This window comes from Berghia stephanieae, chromosome 7 (genome assembly GCF_034508935.2).
Source record: "Berghia stephanieae isolate SIO BIC M18660-M18661 chromosome 7, UCSD_Bste_1.3, whole genome shotgun sequence".
NCBI lineage: Eukaryota > Metazoa > Mollusca > Gastropoda > Nudibranchia > Aeolidiidae > Berghia > Berghia stephanieae.
Window position 1 is genome coordinate 14,248,398 of NC_088366.1, and position 13,674 is coordinate 14,262,071.

The 13,674-nt window shown below is 35.6% G+C and overlaps 1 protein-coding gene across 8 annotated transcripts in view; it reads left to right on the plus strand.

Moving 5' to 3' along the window:
- The window catches only part of LOC144976745 (uncharacterized), a 74,687-nt gene that overhangs the window by 34,291 nt on the left and 26,722 nt on the right, over positions 1-13,674 (plus strand). For all 8 annotated transcript variants that reach the window (XM_078921131.1, XM_078921132.1, XM_078921138.1 and 5 more), the window contains exons 5-17: positions 477-2,792; positions 3,360-3,521; positions 5,609-5,843; positions 6,837-7,044; positions 7,536-7,731; positions 8,345-8,506; positions 9,125-9,304; positions 9,555-9,665; positions 10,032-10,288; positions 10,994-11,081; positions 11,752-11,854; positions 12,536-12,677; positions 13,206-13,295. In XM_078921131.1, the coding sequence (XP_078777257.1) occupies positions 477-2,792; positions 3,360-3,521; positions 5,609-5,843; positions 6,837-7,044; positions 7,536-7,731; positions 8,345-8,506; positions 9,125-9,304; positions 9,555-9,665; positions 10,032-10,288; positions 10,994-11,081; positions 11,752-11,854; positions 12,536-12,677; positions 13,206-13,295 (4,250 nt within the window). The remainder of the gene's footprint in view (positions 1-476; positions 2,793-3,359; positions 3,522-5,608; positions 5,844-6,836; positions 7,045-7,535; positions 7,732-8,344; positions 8,507-9,124; positions 9,305-9,554; positions 9,666-10,031; positions 10,289-10,993; positions 11,082-11,751; positions 11,855-12,535; positions 12,678-13,205; positions 13,296-13,674) is intronic.

Genomic DNA, 13,674 nt, shown 5'->3' on the forward strand with positions numbered 1-13,674 from the left:
AAACTTCCGTTTTCATAGTCTTATCGGTGCTCCCTCTCCCCTATGTTTGCAATACCCCCCCCCCCTTCTTTCTCTCTCTCTCTCTCTCTCTCTCTCTTTCTCTCTCTCTCTCTCTCTCTCTCTCTCTCTCTCACTCTCTCTCACTCTCTCTATATCTATCTATCTACCTATCTATCTCTCTCTCTCTCTATCTCTCTCTCTCTCACTCTCTCTATATCTATCTCTCTCTCTCTCTCTCGCTCGCTCTTTCTCTCTCTCTCTCTCTCTCTCTCTCTCTCTCTCTCTCTCTCTCTCTCGCACTTAAACACACACACACACTCTATTCTATATCAACATTATTTTACTTTTCATCTTTTGAATTAAGGTATTTAGATTTTTTATTCGACAATTGATATTTATTATAAATTTCGTTATATAAAAATGTAACAGTCTTCAAATTTCATTAAATTGTAATATGTTTTTCTTTTCTTCTACAGAGTCCCAGCTCAACAAGTCAGATAGAGACTCCAAGTCAACAAAAGCCCATAGCCAAAACCCCTCTAGTCAGCATCCAACCTGCTGATTCCCTCACCATTGACCCAGCCCCTTCGTTCCCAGACAGTTTACAGATGACCCCGCCCAAATTAGAAGGCTTTGCCCTACCTCTTCTCGACCAGCTGACCAACAGTGAAAAGGAACACCAGGCAGCTGTAATGAACAAACAGGAATTGACTGTAAATAATGTAGCCGTATCCAGCCAGATAGTGGTTTCTTCCAATTCAATCATGCCCACCACCATCACAGAAATTGCTGAAGCACAGGAAGGCCAGGGAGAGAAGCCAAAGAGGAAGAGAGTGCGCAAACCTAAAGCAGAGCAGCAACAGCAACAGCAGCAGCAGCAGCAGCAGCAGCAGCAGCAGCCTGGGGTTGATGGTGAGCAACCGCCCAAAGAAAAGAAGAAGAGAGTTAGGAAACCTAAGGAACCAAAAGAACCAAAAGAACCGAAAGAGCCAAAAGAGCCAAAACCTCCTAAAGAACCTAAAACACCCAAAGAGCCCAAACCACCTAGAGAACCCAAGCCCAGAAAACCCCGAACTCCCAAAGAGCCAAAGGAACCAAAAGAGCCCAAAGAACCAAAAGAGGCAAAACCCAAAACACCCCGGGTCCGAAAGAGAAAGGCAAAACAAGAAGAAAGTACTACTCCTCCAGGTGGAGCTGTGGCATCAGATGCTGATTCATCCACAGCCGTGACTGACACCAGTGCTGTCAACAGTACAGTTGGTGCCCTCGATGCAACTTCTGATACCAGTATGGCAGTTGACATGGATGCTACAATAGCTTCTACGACACAAGAAGAACAGTCGTCTACTGTTGATACCCAAACAGGTGATCAACCAGCTCTAGAAGAAAAACCAAAGTCTCAGAGGACCAAGAAACCGAGGGCCCCAAAAACGCTCAAACTCAAACCCAGGAAGAAAAAGCCTCCTGCAACTCTCGTTCTCAAGTCCAAGAAGAGAAAGAGAAAAAATTCCGGTTCCGATGTAGAAGTGGAGGTGGGAGGAGAAGGGGATGCTTCAGTCGATGGGGCAGATCCAAACATGGAAAAGCGTCGCTCTGCAAGAAATACGAAAAGGACGAAATATGTAGATGATATTGATTTGAATTTGTCCGATGATGACAAGAATGAAGCCGATAGCTCGGAGGCTCCTGTAACACTGAAAAAAGAAACCGAAGAGGACACGTTGATTATTGATAAAGTGCTAGGCGAAAGAATAAGGACGATAGAGCCCGAATCTCCTGCTGCCAAGGAGGAAAATGGTGAAGAGGGTACTGAAGTGAAGAAGGAAGAGGTTGTACATAAGAAAAAGGGTAAGGAAGAAAAAGTGGAGGAGTTTTACGTCAAGTACAAAAATTATTCATATTTACACTGTGAATGGAAGACATTGGAAGAGTTGGAAAGAGGGGATAAGAGAGTACTTGGGAAAATCAAGCGTTATAGGGCCAAGAAAGCCCAGAGTTATTTTGAAGTTGATGACGATGAATATTTTAACCCTGATTATGTTGAAGTTGATAGAGTGTTGGATTTGGCTGTTACTACAAACACAGATGAATCAGGGGAGACTAAAGAAACTAACAACTACTTAGTCAAATGGCGGGCTCTTCCATATGAAGATGCCACTTGGGAGTTGGAGCAGGACGTTGACCCCACTAAGATTGAAATGTTTATGAGGTTTAAAGAAGTCCCACCTGAGGATCAGAGAAAACAGTTTGCTCGTCCACGTCCTGGCCAGTGGAAAAAGCTAGAAGAGTCTAGAAATTACAAAAATGACAATTGTCTCAGGGAATATCAGCTTGAAGGAGTCAACTGGCTAACTTTTTGTTGGTACAACGGTCAGAATTGTATCCTCGCCGATGAGATGGGGCTGGGAAAAACAGTTCAGAGCATCACCTTTCTCAGTGAGATTCACGACTTTGGCATCAAAGGTCCTTACCTAGTCATTGTTCCCTTGTCAACCATAGGTAACTGGCAACGCGAATTTGAAACATGGACCAACATGAACGTGGTGGTGTTCCACGGAACAACGTTGAGTAGAAATATGATCAAAGAATACGAACTGTTCTACAGGGATGAGAAGAATCAAAGAATTCCTGATATTTATCGCTTTGAGGCTCTTATCACGACATTTGAGATCATTTTGACTGATGTGGAATTGTTTGCTGATATAGAGTGGAGGTGCTGCATCATTGATGAGGCCCATAGACTCAAGAACAAAAACTGCCGTCTGCTTGAAGGGCTGAGACTTTTGGATTTGGTAAGTTATTTTTGTTTTAAGCTGGCACTGGTTTGTTTTTTTTGTGTGTTTTTTCTCTCATAATTCAAAACTACATATTTTTCTGCACACCTCATAGGGTAGATCTGTTGCTGTCAACCTTAACTGTCAATTTTATTTTAAATTGGAAGAGATCAGTCATTGTATCTCGCAAAAGGTTCAATTGAAAGGAGATCTAGATTGATAGGGATAGATAGGGAAATTGTGTTTTCTTAAAAGTATTCTCCATTCAATCATTAGATGTTGGCATCTAACATTCACATTAAAAAAAGTAAAATGATGGAGGATGAAAATTTTCTTTGCATGTTGACACAAATATAATTGACTATAGGAATATTCTAGTTTGAAGAGTCGTATGTAGGGAAATTTTTAAACATGGCAACAATAAATCAATTATTATGCATTAGGGGTTTGGGTTTAAAGTATGTTTTATAACTTTTTAAAGCCAAGTGGCATCGTTCTTCTATAATCATTCATCGCCCTTTTCTACTCAAGTAATTTGTAAATTGCATAATTGGATCTAACTTTGGTCTGTTTGGTTTTCAACAGGAACACAGGGTTTTATTGACTGGAACACCTCTACAAAACAACACAGAGGAACTGTACAGTTTACTCAATTTCTTGAGTCCAGCTAAATTTAATAGTTCAGACAGCTTTATCAAACAGTTCGGAGATCTCAAGACAGAGGAGCAAGTGGATTCTCTCAAAGAGGTTTGTATTGATTTGAATAAGCTTAAGGTTCTTGCTCCCTCTTTGATAAAAACATTGAAATTTTGACAATTTGTCTTTTACCATATTGTTTAATTGATATATAGAATAATAGAAGGAAGGTAAATATTTGTTCTAATGTGAAGGGATAAGGACTGTAGAACTTGGTTACAACAGGGAAGTTTGAAAAATAGAACATTTACAACTACACAAAATGGATAGGGGTACAGGGAAAGAGAAATTGTAGGAACTATCTATCAAGCACTCGTTTGACTTCCTCGCTTTAGAGGTTTAATTTGCAGCAAAAATGGGAACCATATAAAACATTGATTTATATTTTTAGGTAGAAGTATTCGTAATAGGCAATGCATTTTAATTCCTGGAGAGATAAAAGTATTTTAATTTGATACATTGGTCGGATAAATAAATAGTGCAATACCTCATTATTGAAATATCAAAAGAAAAAGAAATTCATAACCATTGACCTGAATAGATCACTGCTTACTTCTATAGATGGAGTAAACGTGACTCATATAAAAGGGAACAACACAAAACAAATGACGTTTCGGCCTTTGGCCTTTTTCAAGTAAACACGAAATAGTGTAGTGGATGGTTTGGAGTAAAGATTACCTACACATTGGGCATTCCATTTTGTCATTTCAGTAGATGAGACAATTAATTTGTTAAGATTAAACAAGTTTTTTCAGGTTCTCTCTAAGTAGGATGCTCATTTACTATTTTACATCCTGAATCATAATTGTTAGTTCCTTTCCATAATTAACTATTTCCTACTGTAATGGAATCTCAGGTTCTGTTGTATTTTTTCTATTTTTGGAAGCATGCATTAGGGTGTCAACTCAAAAATGACCCCCCCCCCCCCCTCTTCCATTTTGAGAAGATATGGTATGAATATGATGAAGTAGTTCCAAGACATTCTTCTGATGCAATATTTCAATATGATATAAATGATTAACAAATTTTACTGTCAAAGTTAGAAACCAATCGACTGTGTAATGAATCTCGGCATAAAGGCAGGCTGAAACGGAGTCTGGCCAGCTGACTCGCTCACACTAAGCACATGATATTGATCTGATAAACATAACTAAGTGATATTTAGATCTTGCCATTGAATCTAAGTGAGTTGATGTATGCTGGTATTGGACCATTTTGAATAAATGACGTGTTAGCTACTTGGTTAATTTAAAAAGCTGCAGTAATTACTACTAACTGTACTGCTAATGCAATCATACGAATTGTACTCATACCAATAATGAAACCATTATTTCTTACGTTATTATTATGTCAACACATTACATCCCCATTAAACATCATCAGTAGCAACAGCTTGTTTGCTTTCCACCACCCACCCACCCCCTCCTTCCTCGTTATATTCAGTTAAATTCAATAGACAAAAAGCACATGAGGATATTGACAAAGGAGGAATCGGAAATATCCACATCATTTGTCTTATTATTAATGTTTTAATTTTGTTTCTGATCTTGTGCGTTTGGGCTTCAAGCAGTAACATTTGCATTTTGCCTGCCATCATCTTTATACTTATATATAACATCTTCACTTATTGCCATCATTTGAGTTGATCATAACATTTTGACCATTGGTAGAGTCATAGGAAACTGATTTGATTACTAAATAGCCTACAGCTACGTTCGACAATTTGAATGTTGACCATACAAATATATATTAGTTACACTCGTATAATTGCTCTAATTTATCTGTGCTGTACTGACTCCTCACACATAATCTGTTAAAATGATTGCTCCAAAAGACTCTGAAACCCCCCCCTCCTTTTCTTCCCTTCTTATTCTAGCGGTCGACTGTTCCGATTTGGCAGTTTGGAGTAACCAAAAAAAAAAAGAATAAACTGTTTATATGTAAGGGAATGATATGTCCACCAAGATTATGATTTTTTAAAACTAGACATTAAAAACAAGCAACAAACAAATAGAGAGTATAACTCTCAATCTAACTTATAGTAGTCATCTCATTAGGATGATCCATTTTAGCTCTTTGAAAGGTGAAACACAGACGATTGTAAATTGTAACTATTTCGATTTTAATTGCCCATTTAGATCTTGAAACCAATGATGCTTCGGAGACTGAAAGAGGATGTGGAGAAGAACCTGGCACCAAAGGAAGAGACCATCATTGAAGTGGAGCTCACCAACATCCAGAAGAAATACTACAGGGCTATCCTGGAAAGGAACTTCCAGTTCTTGGCCAAAGGATCTGGTAGTTCAATCCCCAGCCTGATGAATGCTATGATGGAGCTGAGAAAATGCTGCAACCATCCTTATCTCATCAATGGTAATGCGGCCTCAGGCCTCGTGTTAATTATTCAGTCAAAATGTTATGTTTGATAAAAAAAATTGTATTTGAAAAGATAAAAATCCCCCCCCCCCCTCCCCCCCCCCCCCCCCAAAAAAAAAAAAAAAAAACAACAAAAAACAAAAACAAACTTGAACTTTTCTTTCGCACAATATCCACTAAACATGCTCAAAGTGCTTTCCAAGGGCCCACAAGTCAACAGCAACACTTAATATATAATACAGTCAATATTACAATTTTTTTGGGACAGAGACAACACTGTAATGACCAGGTATTCATTTTACATCTTGAGTACAGTGAGAGAATGTGAGTAAAGAGCCTTTTCCAAGGACTCAAACTATGCGCCGCTTGGGACTCTAACCCAGGACCTTCCAATCTGGAGGCGAGTGTCATACAACTAGACCACATAGCTGCACAAAAAAAAAAGCAGCTTCGAGTCAAAAGAAAAATAAAACAGCAAAACATGTAGCTTTTTATATGATAAAAACCCTTTTAAAATTTATTAGACAGTAATTAGTAATGCTACAAAAAAAAAACAACAAAAAAAGCTAGAATTTTTTTTTTTTTTTTTTTGTCAACATGGGTTTTGTAAATTCTTGTATTTATTAATCAACGGGAATTTAGGGATCTGTAATCCTGTGATGCTTGTGTCGTGCTACATACTTTTCTTTGCTCATATTATTTGTTTCTCGTGATTTTCACTGCATTATTTTACAGGAGGGTACATGGATTATTCATAGGGAATCATTCATAACAGTAGAAAAATCTTATTTGTCATGAATTCAATATTATTATTAATTTACTCATTGATTTGCTGGTGTTTTTTACTTTATTTGCATTCTTTCTCTCTGCCATTATTCTATGCTTAGATCCCAGCTAATTTAACTTATTTCTTTAAAGTTATTATTTTTATGAATACCGTTCAAATAAGTTTTATTTATTATACCTGTACCCGTTATTTTGTTCACTCAGGTGCTGAAGACAACATCTTGGATGAGGCCAGAGAGAAAAAGTCAGACGATCCTGAAATAATGCTGAATGCAATGGTTCAATCATCTGGCAAAATGGTTCTCATGGACAAGTTATTGCCTCGACTCAAGTCTTCAGGACACAAAGTTCTCATCTTCTCACAGATGATTCGGGTCTTGGATATCATTGAGGATTACTTGATTAATAAAAAGTTAGTTCTTCTATTTTTCTGCTTCCTTTTTAAAACTATTTTATAATTTACTTTTTTTTAATTGTAACAATTTATAAGCTATGGAAATCGAGAAACAGTGTAATTAAAGAAATAAATTTGTGGTGTCTTTTCTTAAGACAATGGGTTTGAAATCTTTCTTTACTCTTGGTGCTTCCAATATCCATATATAAATATATCTGTTTTCCTCTTGGATGTGGTTTTATGTCCTTGTCCATTTTTGAATTACTTGATGTTGCTATGAAAATGTGAACAGGGAAGTTAAAAATAAAGAAAAAAATGCTAGATATTTTTTTCTTCACATTCACTCAAAAATGCTATTTGAATACAAATAAATAAGAAATATAATTGAAACTTCTGTGAATACATATTATTATTATTATTTTAATTTTATTTGTTTTTTTTTTTGTTATTTTTGGTGCCCAAAAGACAATTGCAAATAATACCACATGACTTTGATTTTCTTTCTTTAGGTATCTGTATGAGAGACTGGATGGTCGTATCAGGGGTACGGTCAGACAGGAGGCCATAGATCGATTTTCCAAACCAGACTCAGACAGATTTGCTTTCTTGCTTTGTACAAGGGCTGGTGGTCTGGGCATCAACTTGACCGCTGCAGACACTGTGGTCATCTACGATTCTGACTGGAACCCTCAGAATGACTTACAGGTCAGTTTTATTGTCGAATCATATATTTGGTGGTCTTTTTTTCTCTCTCGTTTTTTCGGCTCCATGATCTCATAGTTTACTGTTCTTGTAAAATGTAAAAAGTACACACAAGCATATGTAGATGAGATCATTATGAAAAGCTTTTTTGACATTGCTTTATGACATTGTCAAGTTATAGGTTGATAAAAAAATTGGATATGTTGTTAATAAAGGTGAACTATCATTGTTGCTAGTATAGCAAGAACATTTATTGTTCAATTATCTTATCTCTCACATTTCATAAATGAAATTAAATATTTTAGGAAAACATTTAATCATTATTATATGGAGAGAAGAAAAACAATAAATGATATATTTTCCACGAAAGACGGCTTACAATAAACAATAATTTGAATGTTCATCATTGGAGAAAGCCTGCTTTCATGTGTAAACAGTACAGCTAACTATATGTAAATTAATTGCAATATGTGCTGTAGTAAGCTTTTGTTTAAATTTCACTCCTGCTGCTTTAAAAATGTGTAAGTTAATTTCCTTGCATTATTCCTTATTTTTTACAATTATCTATAAGACTCACTTTTGATTTTAAGAAAATATGTGCCTTTTTCTTTTAAAGGCTCAAGCCCGATGTCATCGTATTGGTCAAAGCAAGGCTGTGAAAGTTTACCGTCTCATCACACGCAATTCCTATGAACGAGAGATGTTTGACAAGGCGTCTCTGAAACTTGGGTTGGACAAAGCTGTATTACAGTCCATGGGAGGGGATAAGGTTGTTAATGTAAGTATTGGATGGATTAAGTGTGTGTTTAAACAGTTGTTTCCTTTCATACTTGGTTTTTCTATGCAGTTTTGCTTATATTATTTATCTATTTAGCCATTATCTTTATTAATGCATTTGTTCATTCATTCCTCATATTTATTCTGATTGATTTCCATCATGGTTATTAATTAATGAATTAAGGAGACAGTCTTAGAGGTACAAATGAATACAATTATGATATTTTAAATTATTATGGTTTTAACATTTTTTTTGATGACACTTAAAATTGTAAATTTAACCTTTCATCTCTAAATACAAGCTCAATTGGGTATTGAGCCAGTATGAACCAAATGCTTAAAATGCTGTTGAAGTTTTTCTTGTATAAAATTTTGAGTTCAATTTATATCAATACGCTTTTATTAAAAATATTCAACATAGATTCTTTAAATACAAAATAATTAATAAATTCCTGAAATTTTGCAATTTGAATAATTTTGACGTTGAATTCAAGAAATCAATTCTTGGTATCAGGGTTCCCCCCAAACTTAACGCCAAAATGAGGTTGAATCAGCATGTTACTTGTTTTTAAAAAAATTGTTGTCGAAATTTTTAAAACATTTTTTATATCCTTCTCAGAGCAACCAGCTGACCAAAAAAGAGATTGAAGATCTTCTGAAAAAGGGTGCCTATGGCGCTTTGATGGAAGACGACAATACAGGAGACACTTTCTGTGAGGAGGATATTGACCAGATCCTACAGAGACGTACCAAAGTTATCCAGATTGAATCAGAGGGCAAGGGATCCACCTTTGCTAAGGTTGGTACCACCAATGTCTGTCCAGTGCATTGTCTCCTTTTTGAGACATTGGAGAAAGTTAAGCACAAATAAAAAAAAAATATAATTTAAAAAAATGCATACACAGATGATCAGTTTGATTTACAATTTATTGAAGAAAAGCATTTTACTAATAATTTGAAAAAAATGTTAACTTTTTCTTTCTTATGAAGAATTTTAATTCCTAATTGATATACAGCCATTTCCTAACAACGTTTGATTGATCCTACAGGCTAGCTTCTCAATGAGTGAAAACCGTGACGACATTGATATCAATGATCCTGAATTCTGGCAGAAGTGGGCCAAGAAGGCCGATATTGATACTGATCTAGACAAGAAAAAGGTAAGGCTTTCCAAGTGGTAATTAGGATATTTATTCTGTATTAATTTCATCCAATTTCCTTTATGAGAACTTTCAGCTAACTTACTCTGTGGCTCACAAATGGTCAATTTAGATATTTCTGAACTCATTAAAAAAAAATCAGAGTTATATAGTAGTGACTAGTAAGCCAAACCAATGTATATTTGTATACTTGACAATTTTCATTTCTTTAGAAATAACTGTTAAGCTGCAACTTTGTAAATATGACATGTTATTAGAAGATGAAAAAGATTTTTGGTTGTTCATTGAGAGTTAAACACTTTGTTTTCATAGATTTTCATTTTTATTTGTTTAAACGTTTTGATGTCTTCCTTGTTTCAAATTTAGAATGATATGTTGATCATTGCTGAACCAAGACAACGAAAACAAACCTCGCGTTATGGAAACGATGAGGCCATCACAGAGATGAGCGAATTGGACACTTCCTCTGACACAGAGGATGAGAACGGTGTCAAAAAGAGTCATCGCAAGAAAGGTCATCGTGGCAAGAATGAAGACGACGGTGACTATGGTGATATTCCCATTGGTGACAAGTACTTGCGATCCGAGTGCTTTAAAGTGGAGAAGATGCTGCTGGTCTATGGGTAAGGGTAGAATTTTGCTTTAAATTAAAACTTTTTTGAAAAGCAGTATTTTCTTGCTGATGGCAAGATTCTTAGGTTAATGGATTATATAGACATGAAGATTTCCCATGAAAAATAATGGACCTGAGGTCTCTCGTGGTACACAATCATGGGTGCAAGATTTCCGTCTTTTTTAAATGGATTTTATTTCCAGTATCTATAGATAGTATGCGCTTGGCTAAGAAGCTCACAACATTGTCATCCGGAAGTATAACGGACCAACACACAAAACTATGTGTATCCTAAACATTTATAGTCGGGTTAATACAGTTTAGTTAGAATTACTCTTAAACGTGGATGACAAAAAACAATAACAAAGACTAGAGTGACACCAACTTCATTCTATCTATATCATCACCCCAACATAATACTGTTTTGAGGTATTAGATCACATATCAAAATAAGTTTCAGGCTCTTTGAATTTGTTGGAACTGGATTTCATGCATTTTTGGCCTAACCCACTGTCATCCATGCATAATTAATTCAGGTGTTTTTTGTTTTTTTTTGTTATGGGTTATAAGATCTCTTCCATCACACATTACAATAAATTTCACTCTACAGTAAAAATTAAATTAAGTTTTGTGAACCTAATGAGCATTTTAAAGAACATTTAGCATCATTGTGTGGGGATTTATTTTTTAAATATATCTTTTGACCATTTTTCAGATGGGGAAGATGGGCTGACATGATCAAACTTGGCCACTTTAAAAGGAATCTTGGTGAACATGACGTCAACATGATTGCCAGGGCTGTCGTAAGTTCTGAATTTAATAACTAGTTAACTGCCATGCTCTGGAAGGACACATAGATGTCCCAGAGTTTTTGCCAAGATGAGGATCGTTTAAATCGATCAATTTTTGACGGACAAGTTTTCTGGCCAAGTTTTAAAATATGTGTCTTTCTAGAGTACGACAATTAACTGGTTAAAGATAAATAGATTGAAAGAATTTTTTTTTTGTAGTGCAGTTTAAAAAAAAATATACATATGTATAATCAGTGTTATGTATATGAAGAATTACAGGAGGCTGGCAGATTGTGTAACTTAATAATATTCTCTTGCACCCTTATCTGATTTATGTCTTCAAGAGTCGTCCATTTTTGTTTGTTTTTTTGTTGATTTTTTTGCTCCCTACACCTGTGCCTGCATCATATGTCGCATATTATCTAACGTCTTGTGTGTGTTTATTTTTGGTTGAATTTTTTTTTTTTCCCCCTTCATGTGTATATTCCTTCTTTCTTGTTAGCCCCCCCCCCCCCCCCCCCCCCCCCCCCAAATTAACCCCTGCTTCTCAATGCACATATGAAAGGACAAACTGGGGAAGAAAATCGCATTTTGATTTTTGGTACACTTGCCATAGAAATTTTTAATTCCTTTACTTTCCAGTAATATTCAATTATTCCTTTGTTTTGTCAATTTCTTTCAGTTGGCCCATTCACTCAAGTTCTATAAAGGAGATGAGAAGATCAAAGAGTTCATTTGGGATCTCATCTCTTCAGGGAAAGATGGAGAACTCAAGAATCATTGTGGTAAGTAGTTATAAAACAGACTTGACACTCATAACAAGAATAAAAGACAGCCCAGTGGCATCTGTTTGTCTCTCTCAAACTTTAATGATATAGGGATACAGATATACTTCGTAATATGAGTCTTGTTTCAAATCGAGTAACATAATGTCTACTTAAAAAGCCATTTGAAGTGTCTCAAAATTGCTTAAAACCTTCTATGTTAAATTCTGAATTAGATTTACATGTTTGTTTTTTTAATGGTAAAGAAAATACAAATGAGTGTGCATACAGCTGTAATATGTACTGATAAAGCTGACGAAGCAATACATTTGGCTAGTGCAGGGGTGAAATCGGATGGTAGTAGGTGGGAATTTCTTAAGTTGCATTTATATGAAATGAAACTCAAGAGTAGTATACATAATGTGTATCATATGGATTATAGCAAGAACTTGTGTGCTATGAGTGTATTCTTTTGAAATTAATTTTCAACACAATCTTCTTTTAGTCTCTTTCACTTTTCCCTTTTTAAAATTTTCATCATGAGGCTTGAAGAATTGATTAATGTGGAGGAAACTGAAAACACAAAAGATGTTGTCAGATTGATTTTTTTTTCGTTGTGTTTTTTAAACAGTAATGATAGCGTTACCACCATTTATTCTTTGATATACCATTCATAATAGTTGCACAATTCTTATTTTCCAGGATTATCAGCACCTGTACCAAGGGGACGTAAAGGAAAAAAGAGGAGGGAGAATCCTCTAGGAGAGGACAGGGTCTTGGACTTTGATCCTGATGTTGTTTTAGACCAAGGCTACAAACGCCACCTACATCGCCATTCCAACAAGTATGTTGAAGCCTTTCAAGGCTAGATTAACTGTTATTCGATCTGTTTTTCACAAAAAGACAAAAGCAATGCCAGACCAGATGTCTCGAAGAGTCATCATTGTGGTTACTGTACTCTTGTTGTAACCTGCAAGATGTGATGTTAAAAGTAGATCAGAATTGAACCCTGCCTGTTGGAGGATTGAATGTGAATAAATATTTGGCACATGTTGTTAAACTAATTGTTTAAAAAATGAACAATAGACGTCGAGGGGTGCTCGGACCTTTACACACTTCCTGTTATTTTTTTTTTTTTCACTATTTTTTATGGTGTCTAACCTTCTCACCCGTTTCAAAAATTGATATTTTGTTTGTCCTTTGAAGAGCTTGAGCTTGTCATTGTTATCACAGACATCTCAAATATGATTGGAATACAAAATCGTATTTCAATCTCATGAATATGAATATTGTCATTTCTGTGTCATCACTGCAAACTGATGGAATAAAATAAACGGCTGTTTCATACTCTTTAAACATACCTATTTTCCAGAGTATTACTTCGAGTGCGGATGTTGTACTACATCAAGACAGAATTGATAGGAGAGGAAGCAGACAAAGTGTACTCAAATGTTCCATATACGTAAGTAAATTGATCATCATCTATTTAATAGTTTTAAACATCAACTTATTGATGGAAGAAAGAGTAGACAAAATGTAATCAAAAGTTCCTAATGTGGAATTGAAATGGTAATATTTTGTTTTCCCCCCCCCCCCCCCCCCCCCCCCCCCCAACCACTTTAAAAAAAATAATTGAATCATAAAACAATGAGTTACAGTTTTTTAACAAAATAAATAAATGTACTAGCTTTTATAGGAATAAATAATATTACAGGCACTGTTTCAGCCAAAGAGGAAAACATTATCGTTGACCATCTTTCATTTCTCAGAAATTAGAGGACTAAAGAATGTCTAGCTAAGCTGCCTAGATAATTGACTGTCTTAGACGTTTTGCCTATAAA